A 23,286-nucleotide genomic window follows, 5' to 3' on the forward strand; every position below is an offset into this window, starting at 1 on the left:
TCTAAGCGAACATTTCATATAATAAGATAATATATTTAAATAAAATTTTCAACAAATTCTTAAAACAAATTTAGATAAAAAACTCATAAAACATAAATTACTTAAATTACATAATCACATAAATTACATAATTGTCTTCATTTTTTTTTTTTTTTTTTTAATTTACTTGAACTTAACACTACTAATTTTATACCATTAAAGCTTGTAAGAATAATAACATTGTGTACCATTATATAAATATATCAAAAAAAAAAAAAAAAAATAAATATCTCTATATATATTATATATATATATACAGATATTTTAGTTACCATTCTATGAAAATGTAAAAAATGGTAAAAAATCTTTTCAAAAAAAAAGATCAACTATAGGTTACAAAAAATATTAAAAAATAAATAATTTAAACGAAATAATAAATTTGTGTATATATTATTCCGGTTTTTTCACCACATTTTTTTAGGATATTTTTTTTTTTTTTTTTTTTCCTTCCTTCTCAAATACCTGCACATATAAGGGTATGTATTAAATTATTTTTTTTAGAAAAATATCTTTAGTACTTTTCTATGCTTATAATACTTCGATTATTCATAATATGCACTCCATTTCGTATTTATCAAAAATATATGATGATACTTTTGCTTACTTAATATACACACGCTATAAAATTGGCGAAAATTGATGGAAATTTTTTGGAAAATTTTTTGGAAAATTGGCGGAAAATATTGGGAAATTATTGGAAAATTATTGGAAATTTGTGTGAAATTGGTTAAAAAATGGTGTAGAATTGGTTGTAAAATGGTTAAAAATTGTTATAAAGTTGTTGGAAAATTTGTGGAAATTATTGGAAAATTGGCGGAAAATTGTTGGATTTTTTTTTGAAAATTGGTTAAATTGGTGTAAAATTGGTGTAAAATTGGTGGTAAATTGTTGTAAAATAGTTGTAAAATTGTTGTAAAATTTTGAGAAAAATATTGGAAAATTGGCGAAAAATTTGTGGAAAATTTGTGGAAAATTTGTGGAAAATTTGTGTAAAACGTGTGTAAACTGTTATGAGGGTTTGGAAAACTTGTGTAAGCTGTTATGAGTGTTTCCAAAAATTGATATTTTTTTCGGGGCTTATATTATATTTGGCTATTTTGAGGGAAATGGTTAATTTTTCCCAATTTTGATACAAAGGGCTGGAAACTAAGCATGGTGGGTCAGAATTGTTTATTAATTTATATTTTTTATACGATAAACAAATTTGGTAAGTCAAAATTGTTTATTAATTTATATTTTTTAGACGATAAACAAATTTGGTAGGTCAGAATTGTTTATTAAGTTCTAGTTGGATGACAAATTTAATATCCATTCTGTAACTTTTTTTAAAATTAGCTCATTTCCTGGTTCCATAGTTAAAACATGATCCATATCTTCTAAAACAAATAATTCTTTTTTATCTGACTCGATTTTATTAAAAAATGTCTGAACCCCATTAAAAAAACAAGCACTATCAATTTTTGAGTGAATAAATAATAATGAAACATCTTTTGGAAAATAATTAATATCATTATTTAAATTTTCAACAGCCTTAAATAATTCATAACCAAGCTTACAAGTAATCGGTTTTTTACATACATTTTTATCTAAGCAATATATATCATTTACAAATGGAAATTTTTTAAAATATAATTGTGGGATAACTCTTAAACTAGGAAAAACTGTTGATAATACTTTTGAAAATGGTAAATAAAAATATTTATATGATGGTTTATTTATTACTTCTTCAATTGATATCATACCAGCTAATGATATAGCACCCTTTATATTTATTTTATTATTATTAGTTGCTATATCTTTAGATTTTCCTAAAGTTTCTAAAAGACGCATAACTATATTTCCACCCATTGATTGACCCATGATATAAAATGGAGCTAATTTTGTGTTAATAATATTATTATGTAAAGAGCTAGTATTATCACCATTATTAATATCATTTTTATGTTTTTCTAAACACAATGTATCATGGACTCTATTAATAAATTGTAAAACATCATATACCATATCATCAAATTCATTGATATGTTTTTTTAAATTTTCCCATCCATCTGATAAACCATGACCCTGTAAATCTAAACCATATACGCTAATTCCTTTTTTGTTAAATTCGTCAACCCAACTACCTTTATATATATAAAAGTTATCTGGATCTTTTACTATTGCTTTTTCATATCCTTCCAATATGACATTATGTTTTAAATATTCTAAACGTGCATTTCCACTTAAACCATGAATTATAAATAAAATTGCTATTGGGTTTTTTACTTCCCATGCATATGTTTTTATAGCTAACCCATTTTTATTATGAAATGTATCAGTTTTAGGTTTTCCGTCTAATTTTTCTACTTTTTTAGTTTTCTCATTTGATTTACTCGATTTTTGTTTATCGTTTTCTGTTGATTGATTGCTAACCATTTTAAACAAAAATAATTATGAGCATTTATGAAAGCAACCATTAAATGTTGTAATTTTAAATAAGCGCAATATGATGCAAAAAATAATAAAATAAAAAAATAAAAAAATAAAAAAATAAAATAAAAAAATAAAATAAAAAAATAAAATATAAAAAGAGTACAGACAGTATAGTATACTATACTATAGTGATATGTAAAGTACAATTATTTGGTGCGGAAATATCAAAAAAAAGTTGCAAAATTTTTGCATATTACGTATATACATACATACAGCATACATGCATATAATTACAAGCTTTGATACTATGTAAAGCACATATAATGAATGCGTATGAGGTGTGGTAAATATATAGTAAACTTGAAATTGATAGGATTCTTTATTTTTGTTGTAACATAATATGTATTAGGGTATATTAAATAACGCAAACAAAAAAATGATAATAGAGAAAAAAAAACATTCCAAAGTTGCCAAATTGGGAAATATTGGATGTTTTATACAATTGACACTAATATCAATAAAACATACCATTAAAATGGGAGATAAAATGAAATAAAATGAAATAAAATGAAATAAAGTGAAATAAAGTGAAATAAAGTAAAATAAAACGAAATAAATATGTGATAAAATAATAAATACTCTTTTAATAAACAAGTGATAACAAATATAACTAAAAAAAATTATTTTTATTTAATTTCAACGAAATTCAATTATTTTTTAATATTCCCATTTCCATTTTTTATTATAAACTCGTTTAAAATATAAGATTAATGACTTTTCATGTGATTAAAAAATAAAAAAAAATGAAGTAAAAAATGGAGTAAAAATGGAGTAAGAAATGGAATGAAATAAAAGGGTATATAATTAAGTCAATGTCATAAATTTTATATTTCTTTATAAAACAACATATTCATTCGTTTGTTTATTTTTATTATTTATTATTTTTGATATTTTTATTATTTTGTTATTTATTATTTTTGTTATTTTTATTCACCTTCATTTATAAGTTCATATAAACGGTACGTACAGTTATACATATTTGCGCATGCGTATTTTATAAATATATTAGCATATTAAATTAATTCCCTTTTATTTGTAAATCATAAAAACAAATAAAGGTTTGTTATACATTCATTTAAATATGCTTTTTTTTTGATAATATTTAATTTATTTCTTTTAATTTTTGTAAAAAAAAAAAAAAAAAAAAAAAATGCCATTAGGTGTTCCTATGAGAAAATACTTATTTATCGTTTCCACGTCATTTATATTTATGGCAATGGGATCATGTTGTGTTCATTTAATTATGAAGCCCGAAATAAAAGAATATGATTTATCAAAACATTTAAATGATAGAAATAAAGCAATCGAACAAGTTCAGAATGAAATATTAAAAAGGAAAATATCCTAGCTAATTAGTAAAAAAAATTATTATTTTTTTATATACAAAATTACCCAAGCCCTATCATTTGGCTTACTATAATTGACATTTAAAATGGAAGGAAAAAATGAAATGAAACAAATTAAAACAAATCAAAACAAATCAAAACAAATCAAAACAAATCAACTCGTTGCAACTACAAATGTGAAAGTTATTCATCTTATAAATAGTATTTTATTATACATGCTAATTAACTTTTTTTTTTTTTTTCTTCTTTTTTTTAACTAATTTCGCAATAGTAGATTGTGTTGTGCAGTTGCCCACAATTTGCTTAAATATATTTTCTTTTTCAACATGTTTAAGATATTTTTTTCCGAATTGGCAATATTTAATAGTTATATTTTCTTAATTTTTTACAAACTTATAGATATTCAAATATAGAAATAAAATTTGTAAAAAACAATATTTGACTTTATAATAAATTATAAAAATGTTAAATAAATATATGATTACAAATAAAATAAAAATTAGAGTCCATTTACAATGTCTCTATTTTCTTATTCCAATTGTGTATTTACAAAAATAACAAAAATCGAATAGATATACATATAAATAATATTGTAGTATTGCATGGCTGTAAAATATATAAGATATTAAAATGAAATGAAAAAAAAAACAAAAAAACTAAAACGTGATAATAAAAATAACAAAGGTTAATGAGGAACGAAAAAGAGATGCATAAATAAAAAACATAAAAAAAAGCATAAAAAAAAACATAAAAAAAACATAAAAAAAAACATAAATAAAAACATAAACATATATATGTACGTATAAACATGCGATTAACGCAAATATGCAAATTAATCTTAAAGATTGTGAAAAGATAAATAAAATAAGACCTTAATAATGTAATTACATCTCGTTCAGATACTATCTGCGAAATATATGATATTTTTCTAAAATCAGTTTTAAAATTAGAGACATATAAATGACTATGCATAAGTTGCCCATTTTCTCATTATTATATCGTACATACAAATCAAAATTCTGATTTTCTTAAATTGAAAATTATTTAAGTTGGGTCCACAATTTGATGTTAATAAAAACAAAGAACAATTTTATATCTGTCAAAATAATAATATGACTATATCAATTCTGTTAATAAAAAGTATTTTTAAATTATCTGATTTTTATATTATCTGGTTTTTATATTATCTGATTTTTATATTATCTGATTTTTATATTATCTGATTTTTATATTATCTGATTTTTATATTATCTGATTTTTATATTATCTGATTTTTATATTATCTGATTTTTATATTATCTGATTTTTATATTATCTGATTTTTATATTATCTGATTTTTATATTATCTGATTTTTATATATCAGAATCAAAAATAGATTTAAGATGAGAAGGAGCAACTCGATATACCCAGACATTTCCTTCGCGTCTATCTAACCTCGATGTTCTTTGTCTTGCTCTTTTTCTAGTAACAATTAATTCTCTAATATCTTCTATAATTTCTCTATTTAACGACCAATAAGAGTGTCTTAATGTATGTACATTTGATCCTAACCATGTAGTATCTATTACATCTACATCTAACCAATCTCTATTATCTCTATAACAATAATTGGGTTCTATTCCAGTAAATACTAATAATGTATTTCTAAACATAGGTGGTTGGTGATGTAAATTTGTTTTTAAGGATAAATTATTTTGTTTATTTTTATTTCCTTCAAATGAACTTTTATAATCTGTATTATATTTAGCACCCTTATCACCATATTCATTATCTACACTTATATTACTACTATATGCATCTTTTTTTATTCCAACTTTTTTTTGTTTTAAACAACAAAATCGAATAAGATTAAAAAATTTATTCATAGAATTATTAAAACATGTTGTAATACCTTTTTTTTGGTTTCCGTTAATAACTTCACATTTTTCCCAATCAAAATATGATGAAGAATGCATATAATTTGCATTAAATTTTTGAATATCTTTTGGATTTTTTTTTTTTTTTTTTTTATTATCTATTTGTATAGAATAACAATCTAATTTATTACTATCAAAAACATTATTATCAGAACTACAATTTGAATATTTTGAAAAATTTATTTTAGAAACATTCAAATCGAATACATTTTTTCCTAAAGATTTCGTGCCACTAAATATTTCAGCCCATTTAAGCGCCTTATCATTTGAATCACAATAAATAGATATAACGGTGCAATATGATCTAAGAAAAATATATTCTTTATTTACAAAATCATTTAAAGAATATTCTGGATTCATCATAGTTAATGTAATTAATTTCATTTTGTTTTTATTATTTTCTACATTGTCTTCTTCATCTATATTTGAGAAAAGATCAGCTTTTACGATGTCATGGAAAGATAGCAAAAACATTCTCGTTCCCATACTATGTGTAATTATATGGATTTGCTTGATTCCTGCGAATGATAGATGCATGAATGTTAGACGTGTGAACGTTAGACGCATAAATGATAGATGCATGAATGTTAGACGTGTGAACGTTAGACGCATGAATGATAGACGCATGAATGATAGATGCATAAATGATAGATGCATAAATGGTAGACGCATAAATGGTAGATGCATAAATGTTAGACGCATGAACTATTGCAGCACAGTGCCATATTTACCGTTATTCCGAAGAGTGTTTAAAAATGACTTGAAGGCATGATGTATTTCCTTATTTTTTGAATTTTCTCTGGCTATAAAAAATTCTAACATGTTTTTTCCAGATGGCCAATTAAATAAAAATAACTTAATATAATTTGGGAAATTTCCAAAGGATGCCATTTGACCTAATATTTGCAATGCTTCTAAATGACTTGTATTATATCCATGAATAAAAATAACAGCTTCTAATGAACCAGCTAACTCACATCTAACCCATCCTTCTAGACTCAATTCTTTAATATCATCAATCCATGAATATAATTTTTTATTAACATTTTTTTTATTATTTAATATATTTTCATTTTTTGTTTTTTTAATAATTTTAATTTTAACTTCATTGTCTTCTAAATCATCTGTTTTACGATTTTTATTTCTTAACATTGGATAGTTACTATTTTTTTTATTTATATATCCAGTAATATATAACCCTCTTTCTGCATCTATAGATATGTGTAAATCAGTATTATATGTTATTCCAAAATTTGGCATATGTGGACATAAATTTTGAAGTATAATGTTCATGCATTTTGTTTTATATACATTTGTTATATATTCCGAAAATAACAAACTCTTATATTTTTTTTTTTTTATTCTTAATTTTGGTAATGTTCCTGAAAATGTTTTAGGAATAAATAATTTCTTATGTCCCATTATCCATCTTTTTTTATTTTTTTTAATTTCATTTTTTATTTTATTATTATCACTAATATTACTATTCTTATAATTTTTTATAAATTTAAAATTCTTTAGACGAAATATTGTCCTCTTCATACTGTATCCTATTCTTTTTTTTACTTTTCTTTTTATTTGTTTGCTTGACGTTTTTTTTACAAATTCGTTAGACATTTTAAAGTTTAGTTTATTTTCTCCCACATTTTCGCCCACCTTATTTTTCCCGAGTTTTATTATAACGTTAGTCCCTTTTTTTCTTTCCTTTTCCTTTTCCCTTTCCTTTTCTTCCGACCCCATTTTACCTTTCGAAACGTTACTCAAATTGAGATCATTATATTTTATTTTATTTTTACCAGTTTCCGATTTTATTTTTTTACTCTTTTTCGTGAGTGTTTTATCAGGTTGATTCTCTGAACCATTATACAAACTATTTTTATTATTTTCTAAATTAGATTTTTTTTTTGTATTTTTTTTTTTTTTTTTTGTTTCTATAGACATATCACTTTTTTCTACTGGTATATGAATTGCACCATGTTTTATGTTATTCATTATTATTTTTTTTTTTTTTTTTTTTAAATTTATATTATCTTTTTGATTCACACTATTACCACTTTTTATTACATCCATATTGTTTATGCAATTACTTTCGAATGTTATTTCTTTTTTTTCACTATGTTGTAAAATATCATTGTTCAAATTTTGCAAATTTTTCAAATTTTGCAAATTAGTATCATTATATTTACATGATTTGAGCCCATCAAAATCGTTACAATCCAAATCTTCTATTTTATGTGATTCTGAATTATTTTGAACAATACAAATATTGTTTAATTCATATTCATTTTTAGAATAAGAACAATTTTTTTCATTTGTGTTCAAAACTCGTGTTGATTCTAATTTACGATCTGCATCTAATTGTTCATTAAATAAAATTTCCATATTATTATTAGAATTTGATTCCATAGATTCTAGATTATTATGTAAACCATTTTCTGCTTCATTTAAAGTTGATTCCTCTAATGCTAATTCATTTATATCATAACTTAAATTGTATAAATCATCATAATCTATACATTTCCCTTTTAAATATAATTCACTATCTATTACTGAAGATGTATGCATTTCTGTGTCAGTTGCTTTTGTATTATTATTTTTATGAGATTTAAAATTTAAATTATTTTCTAAACCTGCATCTGAACATTCTGGGTTCTCATCACTATATATATTATTAGCTATTTTTGAATAATTTATTCTTAAAATATCATTACTAGCTTTTTCAACAACTAAATATTCACAGCATTCTCTTTTTTCTGCAACACCATGGTTATAATAATTATTTTTTTTATCCATTTTTTTTTTTTTAGTTATTTTCTTTTTAGAATCTTGTAAAGTCAGGTTCAAATTATAAAATACGACTCTTGGGAATGTTCGGTAAAATGCTCCACTCACACAGCACTCCGTGTCTGCTAGGCCTGAAAAAGGAAAGCAAAAAATGAATGAGGAAACGATATTATGGCCGAATGAAGCAAAAAATGAATGAGGAAACGATATTATGGCAACCCTACCAATCTTTAAGTCGTTGGGCTCGCAACTCGTGTGGCCATAACCAATCTTAATACACATAAAACCAGAACCCGTTTTTAAATCACGACATTTAAATGGGCCAACAGGAATACCATGATACCAATAACCAATTAAAACTTCACCCTCGGAATGTATTCCTCGCCAATAACCAAATCCATGAGGTCTCCCTTTTCTGTCTAATTCTCCAATATAAAAAATAATATAGAAATCCATTTCAATAGTTTTTATACTTGTTCTTTTAGTATTTTTTTTATGTGTTTGTTTTTTATTTCTAAAAAATTTTGTAAAAAAAAAAGAGCATTTTTCTTTTTTAATAACAACATTATATCCAATAGCACTTTTAGTATTGCTTTCAATATCTTCATTTTTAATTGCATCTTGTTTTTTATATAATGTATTAAATAAATAGCTATTCATTTTGTTTAAATAGTATGCATCTATATTATTAGGGACTCTAAAATGTATTACTTCTTTTTTTATAATCGAATAAGAGTTTAAAAAAAAAGTATCTAAATAAAATTTAAGCAGATGTGGATATATTAATTTATTATAAGTAGCATATAAAGAAACACCTGATATGAGTATCGTATAAATTAATAAATTAATTGTGTCTACATAAAAAATGTTATAAACTTTTTGTAATTGTAAATTAAAATAATTTTTTTTATCATATAATTTTGAAGAAGAATCTAACAAATCATTTTCGACTTTTTTTAGAAATAAAAAATTTGAATAAATTACTATTGGTATTTGAATAAGATATAAAAACATAAATAAAATAGTTAATCTTCCAGCTAATAAATAATTTGATGAAATTCCTAATTTTATAAGTAGAATAATAGATACAAATAAAATTCCATAACAAATAGATTGTATAACACTATTTAGATCATATATATTTAAAAAAAAAAATATATTATGATTTCCCAAAACAGTACTACCATTAGTATAATTATCATCAAATGCATCTATTCCTGGTTCATTAAAAATATATCCTGTTGTTAAATTTTTTGATATTTGAGTTATTACTTTTGTTATAACAGCATATAAAATAATATAGCTAGCACATTTAAGCGAACTATAATTATAAAATGTCCCCATATATTTTCTTAACAATTCTCTATATTTCATAAATTTTAACGTCTCCTCGAATCCACGCACATCTTTATTTATTCCATAACTTTTATGGCTTCCCATTTTGTTCATTTCGTTATGAGCCTTAAAATTGGAATTCTTTTTACCACCACTACCACTACCACTACCACCACTTTTTTTTTTACCATTTTTTTTAACATTTTTTTTTTTATTATCATCATTTTCTTTATCTAACTTAATATTACCCTTTTCATTCACCGGAGGGATGTCATTATCCAAGATACCATTTTTACTATCCTTTTTTCCTAACTGTTTTAAATTGCTTTGGTTATTTTTTCCTAACTGTTTTAAATTGCTTTGCTTATTTTTTGGAAAGTCAACACATTCCTCTTTCAGGTTACTACTAAATTGTATTTGCTCATTTTTATTATTCTCTAAATTAGTTACATAATTATGATCATCATAAATATTATTAGTACATGTATTTTGGCCACATAAAAAATTATTTATATTTTGAAACATAAAATATTCATTATTTTGTGATTGTGTTGTTTCTTTATTTTTTAAATTATTTTTGTCTTTTTTTGAAATTTGTTCAAATTCAGATTTAAACTCATTTGACAAATTAACATTGCCATATGGTCTAGCAATATTATTTTCACATACAAATTTTTTACTTGGCTTTTCGCTAAATAATGTATCTATTTGTTCATTTTTATAATTGTAATACAAATTTGGAGACAAATTATAATTTATAATTCTTTTACAGAAATGTTTATATGTAGTTGTTATATCTTTACCTTGTTTTCCCTTTTTGAAATTTTTATTTTTTTCTATAGATTTATTCAAAATGTTACATTTGACCAATTTTTCATTTTTTTTTATTTTTTTTTTGGGTCCCATAAAAAATATTAGATATTTCTTATTTTTATTTTTATTTAAAAATGAAATGTTTTGTTTCAATTGTTTTGTGCGAAAAAAACATGGTTTGTTTTTTTGTGGGAAATTTTTATAATTTATCAAATTTTCATTTTCGAATTTGGTCACTATATTGTACACATTTTCGCTATAATTATTTTTGAATGAAATTGTTTTTTCTATTTTTTTTTGATCATATTCAAAAAATAAAGTTCTTACATAGTTATCATTTTTTATTATTTCATTATGCTCATTCTCAATATAATTAATTCCATCTTTTAACAGTATATTGTATATATTTTTTTTTTTTTTATAATTTTCCTTTTCCGATTTGTTATAACACACAAAATCTTTTTGTATATTCATTCTTATTCCCTACATTTACATGTACAAGACATATAATATATGCGTACAATATATATTTGTATAAATACATATATATAAAATAAAAATGTAACATTCTTAAAAAAAATGTACTTTATGTTTTTAATATAAACATTTAAAATACAGGCACATAAATATTCTGGACATTATTTAATAATAATGTATTATTTTTTTCTGTTTATAAAAACATGTGTTCTTTAAAAATAATGTGTATATGTTATATTGGTGTAAAATAAATATTAACACCATAAAAATAACTAAAAATATGAAAATATATTTATATATTTTCCCTTAGTTCTAGAATTCCTTTTTAGTATATCAAGATATATATATATCATTAAAAAGGAGAAATTATATATTATACATTTGTTTATACATATATTATATATACATACTAATTTCAGTATATGTACATACATACACTATTATGAAATGTCACTAATATATTTTTAATATTTGCTTGTGTATTGTTATAAAATATATAAAGAATTGCGCAATACTTAAAAACAATAAAGTAAAAAAAACAAATGTAAAAATAATATACTATACATGCACATACACATATAATGTAATAAAACAATCTGAATAAATATAAAAATACCACCTAAAAAAATACAACAAAACGGATATGGAACAATTTTTTTTTGTTAACTTAAAAGTGTAAAAATAGCGAATGTGTATTAGCATATTTTATAAGCATGTGTATACTATTAATAAATTTATATTTTTGTTATTAATAAATTTATATTTTTGTTATTAATAAATTTATATTTTTTTTTATTAAAAAGTGTTATAAAAAATGTTCGAGTAATTAACAATATATGAAACATTTACCATCATGTAAAAGTGCGTAAAAAAAATTGGCATTTTAAAAACATGTATTATTTTTTTGTTATTCTCATGAATTTACCAATATTTGTATATTATTAAACCTTTAGATCATTCCAAAATAAAAAATAAATAGAAATATAAAAAATAATAATGTGGATATTAATTTGAAGATTTTTATTTTTATTTTTATTTTTTTCCATCTTCGTACCATCAGCTATGTGTAATAGTTTTTAAAACATAAAACTTAAAATAACGTAAACATATATATTAAAAATTTATTTTATAAAGCTTATTATATTTTTGTATTTTACTATTTTCTCTTTACGAGAAAAATTAAAAACTATATCATTTCCCTATCATTATATTTGCACAGTAATACCTATAATAAGGGCTATATACACACATACACATTTATGGCTATTTTGCTATAGCAATCCAAACTCTCTTAAAAATTTATAATTATATAATAAGAGAGATTAACCTAAGTTAACACTGTTTTATTTCATTTTAAAATTAAAAATAAAAGCTTTATATTTTTAAAATACAAAAAAATATATTAATACTACTGGATAATACATGTGTAATACATGTGTGAATATAGACAAAGCCGAAAATTACTATAAAAAAGTTAGCAAAATTTATGCAATTTAAAAGGAATTAATTTATTTCCTGATAACTGTAAATATGAGGATATGCATATATTACGCATAATAGTCATCAAAAATAAATCAATTAAAAATACACAAACTTTGAAGACGTAAAAAAAGAAAGAAAAATATATAAACATAAATAAATGAAATATAAATTGTATAAATTGTATAAATTGCGAACATTTACAATTTCAAAAACAAAAAACAAAACATATGCACATATTTTTTTATTTACATAACAAAAAATTATTAAATTGGTTTATAAAGCAAATAAAATGAATGATTATAAGTATATGAAATTATGAAAGACGCAAAATTAAAACATTTTCATTAATTTGACAAAAAAAAAAAATGTATTTTTTACAATAATATCCCCCTTTATTCTCTAAAATTAATATATGGGAATAAATGTGTGCAATATAATTGTGTGTACATCATGCATAGCTTATGCATTCTGTTCTACAACTAATGAAAGCATTTTGTATAACTATTGCGCAAAAAAAAAAATTACATATTTTTTTCTCTTTTTTTCTGACTAAGCAATAAATATTCTTGCCCATACATGCAAATTTGATTTAACTTCAAAAAATTATGCATATATAAATGGTATGTATATATATATTTCACCAATTTATATCAATTTCTAATTTATTTGGTCAAGCTCGCTAATATCATCTCCCGATAATTTTTCTGATTCATCATTTAGATTATCCTCTGAAGAATTCTTATAAGAATTACATTCATCTGTTTCAAGTTCCTCTTCTTGACCCGATTTCCTAACCTCATTTTGTTCTCTTTTTTGTATAACAACATAATACTTCCAAATAGAAAGATATTTGTTATAGTAGTAATATTTGTGATGATTGATATTAATGACATACTTAAAAATTAAATTATAGAAATATTTTTTTAAAAGTATTGTGGTATTATTTTGTTTAACATTAATAAATATATTATTAATTTTTTTTCGTGTTATTGTATAATTACGAAGGAATAAAAATACACACTTTAAAATGTAATTATTTTTTTTTTCTATAGCTATTTGTATGACTTGTTCATAATTATTTATATTTGTTAAGGCAATATTGTATAATATATTAAATATATATTGTTTTATATTTTTTTCGTTTTTAAACCTAACTATATCAAAATTTTTTTTTTCAATTTTCACTTTATTAATGGAAAATATTAAAATGAAGAAATATTTTTTCATAACATTAATATTGTATTTATTTTTAAAGTCTTCAATTTTTTTTATTTTATTAAAATGACAAAGGGCTTTATTTTTCCAATGGACTAAAAATTGTGTTACCATTTTTTCCTTAACTTTTTTAGAAAACATTAAAGAATTATATTCACAATAATTTTTCCATTTATTCTCAATACAATATTGTTTTAAAGCCACAATAAATTCAGTTTTTCTTCTATATGCTAAAAAATTATTTGATATAATTTTTAAAGCAGCTTTTTCTTTTGAATGTTCTTTATAAATTTTCCATTGTGTTAAAAATTCATTGAGTACTCTCTGTCTTTTTCTACATTTGATTGTTTGTTGACATAATCGCAAATGATTGTTATAAAAATATAAATTTATTATTATAAAGAAATATTTTTTAAAAAGATAAAACTTTTTTTCAATAGTGTATTTAAGATATAAATTGTGTAAGTGTACCTTTTTTTGGCTTATATTTTTGTGTTTTAATAATATAGAGAAACATTGACTTTTTCTTTTATTTATTAGTTTTTCAATACTACTAGCCAATAACAATCGTAATTTTTTTCTTTTATTAGCATAATTATTTATTGCATAAAAAAGTGTGTGCATAAATTTTTCCTTATAATCAATTATTTCTTTTATTTGATTTTTTACAAAAGGGAAATATCCATTTTGCAATAATTTATAATTTTCATTTTTTTTTTTTAATATATAATAAAAAGATGATATATTGTCTTGATAAATATTATAAAAATGTATGTGTATTTTGTTCATAAAAATTATAAACTTAAAATTACGCATCCAAATATTGAATTTTTCTCCCAAAATTTTATGTCTTTGTTTTGAAAAAAATATATGCATATTCCTCCATTTGTAAAATATGTTATTCTTAATAATTTCGTATTTCTTTGATATTACAACATGATAAAAATTTTGAAGTGTCACTTTTTTTTTTGCATAATTAATCCAATTGTTGATAATCGTCGTTTTCATTAATATATCATTTTGTATTAACAACTCTTTAACACAATTATTTATTTTTTTTAATTTAAAATATTGCATAATCCATATTTTGTAATACTTCTTCAATACACATTTACGATTATATTCTGTACAATATTTCTTTAAATTGTTATTATGTTTTCGTGAAATTTTATATCTATTTAATGCTGAAAATACATTTCTTTTTACATTCAATTTATATTTATTAATATAGGCTTTAATTTGGCTAGATTGTTCATATTTTTTTTTTAATTGAAAAAAATATTTATTCAATATTTTTTTTTGAACTTTTTTTTTTACTTTTCTATAACGACAATAAATAATCAATTTTTGTAGATAAATGGTCATTATTAGTTTGTTAAATTTTGTCAATTTTTCATCATTTATGTTTTTATTTTTAACAAATATATTTTTCCATTTGGTGAATATAATATGTTTTTTTTTGGATAAATGTGTGTAATAATTTTCCAAACATTTTTTTCGCGTATTACACTTTTTGTTCCAGTAGAAAAATAAATATTTCATTCTTTTGTATTGTAAAGATGAATATATATATATTTGTAATTTATTTATAATACTATTTTTCTTGATTAAATTATAATATATTTGGAAATATTTTTTTTGTAACATGTCTTTTTTCAATTTAATAAAATTATAGTAACGAAAATTTCGAATAACATCCTTGAATATATTTTTTTTAAGAATTATCTTTTTAATTTCATTTATAAAATTAATATATATTAATCTCTTTTCATATATAGATAACCAATTATGAAAAAAAGATTGTAATAAAATATAATTTTTTTTTTCTATTAAGGAATGACATTTTTTTTCATATTTATACAATAATAACCATACATAAAAAAATGTTTGTTTCTTTTTATTATTAGTATGATTTAAAACAATTTCATAATATACTTTTTCATTTTTTCTTTTTTTAAATAAATTATAATAATTTATAAAATATGTAAGTTTTAATTTTTTTTCACTTTGATTTTTTAGTTCCAAAAATTTATCCTTATTATAATTATTTACAATTATAAGTTTATGCCAAAATATAAAAATTAATTGAATATGTTTTTTTAAAATAGCTTTTCGTTTATTTTTCATTTCTTTAACTTTTGTATTAAATAATAATATCCATGTACCAAAATATTTTTCTAAATTTTCTGTATTCTTCTTTTTTTTAAAACTTCCAATTTTGTTTAAATCTCTGTCTCTTTTTTCTTTCTTTAATAAACTATATTTATTCCAAACATTTAACCAATTTTTCATTTTTTTAAAAAATAAATACACTTTTATTAGTTTTGATATTTTTAAATTTAAAAGAAAAGGATATTTTATGGCCATTTCATTTTCTCGAAATTTATTTAATATAGAACCTTGAAGTCTATTATATAAATACATCATTTTCTTTTCATAATTTTCTTTTGTTATTAAATAATATTTTCTTTTAGTTTGCATTTTCAATATTCCATCTTTATTTATTATTTCTGTACAGTTCATATTTTTTAGAGATTTTCCATTTCTATACAAATTTACATCATTTTTTATATGAAAATTTGTGTGATGATCACCAATAGATTCATATTTATCAGCTATGAAACAATTATTATCACAATTTAGATAATAATCACTGTTACATTCACTACTCGAATTGCTGTTTCTTTCTATTAAATCTATAGATTTATTTTTTAAATTATTATAATGATAATCTTTTTTTTTATTGTAAAATACATTTATAACTGACACATTATCACTATTTCTAATACTAATATTATTATTATTATTATCATCATAATTTTGTTCATTTTTTGAATTTTTAAAAAGATTGTTTATATTGAACCATATAATTTGTATATTGTATAGAGTGGAATTATTTTCATTACATGGAAAAGATGTAGTATTAAATAAATAATAAATAAATAACATAATTTTTAAATTGTCTTGAATCTGTTTTTCTTTTGAATTTATTAACTTTATATAATAGTATGGATCATTTTTTTTAAATATTTTTAATAATGCTTTTTTCATTTTTATTGACAGAAAATTAAAAAAATAATTATATAATAATTTGAATTTTTTTTTGTAATGGATAAAAAATATATTTATATCATATGTATCATATAACATTAAATAATTTAATACTAATCTGTTAATATTATTATTTTTTAAAAAATTACAAATATTTAAAAAATTAGCAAAATAATCATTTTTTATCTTAATTTTATTCTCATTTATATTTAATTTGTCTTTTTTTTTCATTTTTGAATATATTGTATTTAATCCTAGATACATTTTTATATTCTTAAAAAATAAATTTCTGCTTTTTTTTTTTTTTATCATTATATTGTTTCTAAAACTTTCATTTTGTTGTACTACTTCTTTTTCTTCACTTTTGTAACAACTTAATAAAACGGGTTCTGCATCGATCACTAAATCGTTTGTCGCGTTACTACATATGGTAGGGTTATTGTGAGATGTAGAAGCAGAGGCAGAGGCAGAAGCAGAGGCAGAGGCAGAAGCAGAAGCAGAGCCAGAAGCAGAAGCAGAAGCAGAGCCAGAACTATTAGATGTCAAGTTTCTTCTAACATTGGGCTCAATATTATTCTTAAAAATATAAACATTCGAAAATAAAGAATAACCAAAATCAAGTAACTGAGATGTTGTGTCCACTTCTTTAGATATATTATTGAATAAAATAAAAATTTTATACATTACTAAAATTTGTTTATAAGAAGTTTTAGCTCTAAGATATAGGAAAATAAAAAATATTCTTGCCATTTTTTTTAATTTGATTAAATTTTCCATTTTTTTATATTTTTTTTTTTTTTCTACAAATAGTTTCCATTTAATAAAATAACATCTTTTAAAATAAAAATAATTATTCAATTTTATTTTTTCCATTATATTATTTTCATATTCTAATAATTGAGTAGATATATTTATCATTTTTCTAAAATATATTTTCTTTATAAAGCTGTTATAAAAAAATGTTACCATCTCTTCTTCTGTTTCTTTTCTCTTTCGTTTTGCAACTTTTTTTTGTAACACTTTTACACATTTTCTCATAATTTTTTTCTTTCGCTTTTCTGCAAGTTTTTTGTATATTTTCTACAAAAAAAAAAAAAAAAAAAATATAAAAAAAATAAAAATAAATAAATGTAGATGCACAAACGAGATGCATACAACGCGATCTACGACACTATGATGCTATTTTTAATACCTCCTGTACAATCATATATTTCCTATTCGCCCTAAATTTGTTTATCCCCATTTGGTACATTTTTGTTTGAAACATATGATTAACCCGCTTTAATATAATAGCAATGTATTTCTTTTTATTTGATTTTCTAAACATTTCCAAAAATATTTCTTCCTTTTTCTTATTTTCCCTTTTTTTGATAAATTCGATAAAATTTTGTTTTTCCATTTTTTTTTTTCTCAAAAATGTAAGCCTATAAAAAGTGGGGGAAAATAAAACAAAAAAATATTACATGATAGCTTAAAACTAATCGACAAAGGGTTCTATATTTCACATTTAAAATGTAGGAAAGACAATGTGTGAACAAGATGTGTAAAGAACAAGATGTGTAAAGAACACGATGTGTAAAGAACAAGATGGTGCATATTTTTCCCTTTTATGCATACCATTTCATAAAAAATTCCCTCCTAATTCTTGTATCTATATTTTTGCATAATTCAAAATAACTGGTTTTAATTTTATGGATAAGATTATAAAAATTAACGATAGTATAAAAGTATAATTGTTTTTTTTTATTTATTAATATATTAGTATTTTGTTCATATAATAATTTTTTATTTTTATATTTTTTTAATGAAGAAAAAGCTTTTGTTTTAATTTTTTTGACATAAAAATGTAAAGCTATTTTATTCTTTATTCTTCTATTTTTATTATATACTAATAAATTAAAAATATTTTTTTTTATTTTATTTCTTTTTTCTAGTAAAAAATTATTAAATAATGATGATATATTTAAAAAATATTCATAATTTTTATATAATATAATAATTATTTTTAATTTTATTTTGTCTATTATATATTTATTTATAATATATATAAATGTTTTTATTTGTTTATTTTGTATATATTTAATCTTCCACTCTGTGTAAAATTTATATAATTTATTTGAATTATTTATTTGCCTAATATTATATAATATATACCCATGCTCTTTTTTTTTTCTTACTTTTTCATACATTTTACACCATAAAATATAATATTCTTTTTTTATTTTTTTGCATATTTTTTCATTATATTTTTTTCTTTTTTTTTCAAATTTTGTATGTCTTTTCCATTCTTTTAATATTCGTTGGCAAATCAACACATTTTGTCTATTTTTTACAAATCTCAAAATCTGAAAATATTTTAAAAGGAGTGTGAAATAAATTAAGATACACATATAAAATAAAAAGTTTGGTTATATAAATATACATCTATCTATTTTATTCTTACTCTGTTCATTTTTTGGCAATACAAAAATAATTTACTAAAATATATAATAACTATTTTTGTTGTAAAAATTAAATCCGCTTCCTTCAATTTTATGTTTATTATAAATGCTGTATACCACTTGCTTAGCACACTTATTTTTTTTTTCCTACAAAATGGGACGTAAAAAAAGGAGGTAAAAAATGGGGGTAAAGAGGTGGGTAGCGAGACAAAATGTGAAACAGTATGCTAATAGTAATATGCTGCAATTATCTTTTTACCTGTTGAAATGGTTAACAATTTTTTGCATAAATTCTTTTTTATTTTTTTTGATCTCAACATAATTCTTCCAGCACTTCATATATTTATAAAAAAATATTTTTTCTTGTATTTTTTTAAAATGGGAAATCTAAAACGAATAGACAAAATGAAAATAATAATGTCCAAATTGGAATAATAAAAAAGTTGTATTATATTATATCATGTTATATTATATCATGTTATATTATATTATATTATATTATATTATGTTACCTTTTTTTTATTAATTTGGCGATGGCTAGTATAGACAATAAGCATATCAAAAAACTTTTTTTTGATTTTTAAATAAAAATAATTTAAAATATTTGCATTTTTTTCTTTTTTATTCAAATATTGTCTAGTTAATTTTCGCCATTTAATTATACATAAACCTTTAAGATAATTTTGTGCCATTTTATTTAACGTATAAAAATATAACATATTTTTTGAATATATAAATAATGATTTAAAGATTTTTTTTTTTAATTTGTTCATATAGAATAAATCTGATATTTCTTTTTTAACTTTCATTTCTTGTTTTTTGTTTACATTAATAATTAAAGAATTAAAACATTTTCTTTTTTTTTTTATTAATAATTTTTTAAAAAAATTTAATATATTTTCCTTTTTTTTTTTAGACTCTTTAGTTATTTTATACCACCCTATTAATGCTTTTTTTATTCTATTTTCTTTGGTCTTATAAATATATATATCATATTTTTTTCGAAATTTAAAATATTTTATACGCAATCCTAACCATTTTGTAAATATTTTCTTTTTTAACATAATCTCTTGTTCTATTTCATACTCCATTTTCAATTTCGCTAATTTTTTCTTTTTAATTCCAAACAAAACCAATGACAAAAAATATCTTTTTACAATCTTTTCTTCCATCTTTCTCTTGAAGCTTTTTATAGATCGACAGTTAAGCAGCCAATTTGTGAAAATTATCTTGTATACGGCCTTTCGAAAGTTGAAAAATAAAGAATGATCAAAATGGGGAAGTGGAAAAATCAAGAAAACGTTGCAAAGGAGAGATGCACAAAAAGAGATGCACAAAGGAGTTACCATTTTAAGGGCAAAGGCAAAATAAGGCAAGCTGAATTTAAGTTTTGATAAATTAATTACAAATGAAGCAGGAACAAAAGATAAGACAATGTTTATTGTTTTAAGTATAAAAGATTCATTTTTATAAAAATAACTCGGATTTTCCATTATATTATAAAATAAATAATATTTTTTATGAACATATATTAAGGTATTTATATTTATATCAATATTATAAAAATTAACAATATCTAAAATAGTTATTTTATTTACTAACTTTGAAAGTGTTTGATTTTTTATCATAATCTTCGACATGAATAACAAAAGAAGATTGCTTTCATTGTTAAATTTGTAATAACTTAAAATATTTTTTTTATATATTTTTATATACATTATCCATTTTTTTATCACATTTTTTTTTAAATTATTAACAAAATAGCTATCAATAGTTAATATGTGTGCTTTTCGTTTTTTTTTATATTCTTTATATTTATATAAAAGATAAAAAGATTGTATCATAATTTTATATTTATATTTATTATATAAAAATATATATTTTGAAGAGTTTAAAACATAATAATTTTTCCATTTATTATATATTATTTTCATGTCTTGTTTATTTTTTTTTTCATATATATAAATAAATAATTTTTTTAAATAAAATTTTTTCTCTTTATGCTTTTTCAAAATTGTGAAATATTTTTTTAAAATATAGACTTTTTTTTTTTCATTTATACATTTTAATAAATTCATAATTTTTAAATTTTCATTATATATATCAATCCATTGTAAAAAATAAATATGTGGTATATTTTTTTTTTTTTGATTTTTCCATTTTGTTAAGGATAAAGACAGTTGCTTACATTTTTTATAATACTTATATAAGATATAAAAATATTTTTTGGTTAAAACTGTTTTTATTTTATTTATATATTTTTGATAATACTCTTTAAATTTTAATTCTTCATTATATATTTGTATAAAAAAATAAAAATATTTTTTACACACATGTATTCTCCACTTAGTATATATAACTTGATAAGATTCATTTTCATGTTTTCTTTTTTTATAATATAAAACTAAATGTACATAACATTTGATTAACAGATTTTTATTATAAATATTATATATTTCTTTATTTTTAATTTTCTTAATAATTTTATTTTGATATTTATTTTTCCAAATAGTAAATATTTTTTTTTTTTTTTTTTTTTCCAGCTTATTTTTGGATAATTGTAATAATTTACTTTTTTCTGCAAAATTTTTCCATTCACTAAATATATGTAGACAATAAATAAAATTTTTTTTTCTTTTCTTTTTGTATTTATTTAACCATTTATTAAAAAACTTTCGTATTCTTATGCTATCATTTTTTATAACTAATCTTTCATATGTATGTTTTAAATATATTTTTTTTTCAAAACGGTATATCCATATATCATAATATTTTATTAACACTTTTTTGTTACACATTTTATTGAATATAATTTTATTTTTATTTATTAATTTTTTTTTATTCACAATATTCATCCATAAAATAAACATTTTTTTTAACATGGTATAGGTAAAAAAAAGATTGGCTTCATTATATATTTTCATTTTATTTTTTTTATTAACATAAAAATTGTCACCATTATTGTCACCATTATTATTTTCACCATTATTATGTCTACATTTTGTAACCTTTTTATATATATTACATATTGTTTCTCCATTTAAATATATTTTTAATAAATTTCTATTATTTTTATGTAAAAAAGAGCTTTCATTTATTTTTATTAAATTGTGAGTTTCGATTTTATTTATATTATTATAATCAAAATATTTCCAACAATTTTCTTGATATTCATTATTGACTAAATTATTATCACTAATATTTTTTGTTTTAGTTGATTCACTTACATTTTTATAATAACATTTTTTTTTTTTTTTTTCATCATTTTTCATAAGTGAAAAAATATTTACTTGATCTTTTTTACTATCCTCATTTAAAATATTATATTCATTTTCTTTTTTACACAATTTTGTAAATTTAAAAACGTTATTATTTATTTTATTAGAAGCTTCATTATGTATACTATAAGGAATACATTCATCATTGCTTAAATATTCATTTTCATTATCTTCAAAATTATTAGAATAGTTATTACTATTTCGTTGCTTATATAAATTGTCTATTTCAAGTATTTCCTTATTTTCCAAATTAAATAAATCAAAACTTTTATAATAACAAATTTGTTCATTTATATTTTCATCATTTTGAAAATCTGAATTATTAAGATACAATCTTGATTCATTATCTAATATTGGTTTTAAATTGTCACATTTTATTTTGTCTTCTATTATATTCTTACATATTATTAATAATTTATTAAAAATTTCATCAGAAATATTTTTTTTTATATTATATCTATTTATTACATCATAAAAATATTTTATTATACTTGGGAAATTTATTTCCACATTATTATAATTGCAATCATCGGCTGATCTATATATTATTTCTTTTATAACATCATTTATATCAATTTTATTATTCCACATTATCTAACACAACCAATCGACTCTCCTATATATGTGTGTGTATT

General features: G+C 20.5%; 4 protein-coding genes across 4 annotated transcripts; 1 reads left to right on the forward strand and 3 right to left on the reverse strand.

The window, feature by feature from the left end:
• Window positions 1-1,323: 1,323 nt before the first annotated feature.
• On the reverse strand, window positions 1,324-2,454 carry PY17X_1223500 (prodrug activation and resistance esterase, putative; the record flags this gene model as incomplete). Its single annotated transcript, XM_725783.1, has 1 exon — window positions 1,324-2,454. One exon carries the CDS (start codon window positions 2,452-2,454, stop codon window positions 1,324-1,326), a length of 1,131 nt encoding a protein of 376 aa, XP_730876.1.
• A 1,207-nt stretch (window positions 2,455-3,661) lies between these two features.
• PY17X_1223600 (conserved protein, unknown function) lies at window positions 3,662-3,859 on the forward strand (the record flags this gene model as incomplete). Its single annotated transcript, XM_725782.1, has 1 exon — window positions 3,662-3,859. One exon carries the CDS (start codon window positions 3,662-3,664, stop codon window positions 3,857-3,859), a length of 198 nt encoding a protein of 65 aa, XP_730875.1.
• Window positions 3,860-5,211: 1,352 nt separating this feature from the next.
• Window positions 5,212-11,181, reverse strand: PY17X_1223700 (conserved protein, unknown function; the record flags this gene model as incomplete). Its single annotated transcript, XM_022956789.1, has 3 exons — window positions 5,212-6,293; window positions 6,507-8,690; window positions 8,784-11,181. 3 exons carry the CDS (start codon window positions 11,179-11,181, stop codon window positions 5,212-5,214), a joined length of 5,664 nt encoding a protein of 1,887 aa, XP_022812638.1.
• Window positions 11,182-13,323: 2,142 nt separating this feature from the next.
• On the reverse strand, window positions 13,324-23,242 carry PY17X_1223800 (conserved Plasmodium protein, unknown function; the record flags this gene model as incomplete). Its single annotated transcript, XM_022956790.1, has 7 exons — window positions 13,324-18,012; window positions 18,125-18,356; window positions 18,550-19,277; window positions 19,376-19,520; window positions 19,633-19,760; window positions 19,886-20,614; window positions 20,720-23,242. The coding sequence occupies 7 exons, from the start codon at window positions 23,240-23,242 to the stop codon at window positions 13,324-13,326; spliced, it is 9,174 nt and encodes a 3,057-aa protein (XP_022812639.1).
• Window positions 23,243-23,286: the final 44 nt, after the last annotated feature.

Source organism: Plasmodium yoelii, assembly GCF_900002385.2.
Source record: "Plasmodium yoelii strain 17X genome assembly, chromosome: 12".
NCBI lineage: Eukaryota > Apicomplexa > Aconoidasida > Haemosporida > Plasmodiidae > Plasmodium > Plasmodium yoelii.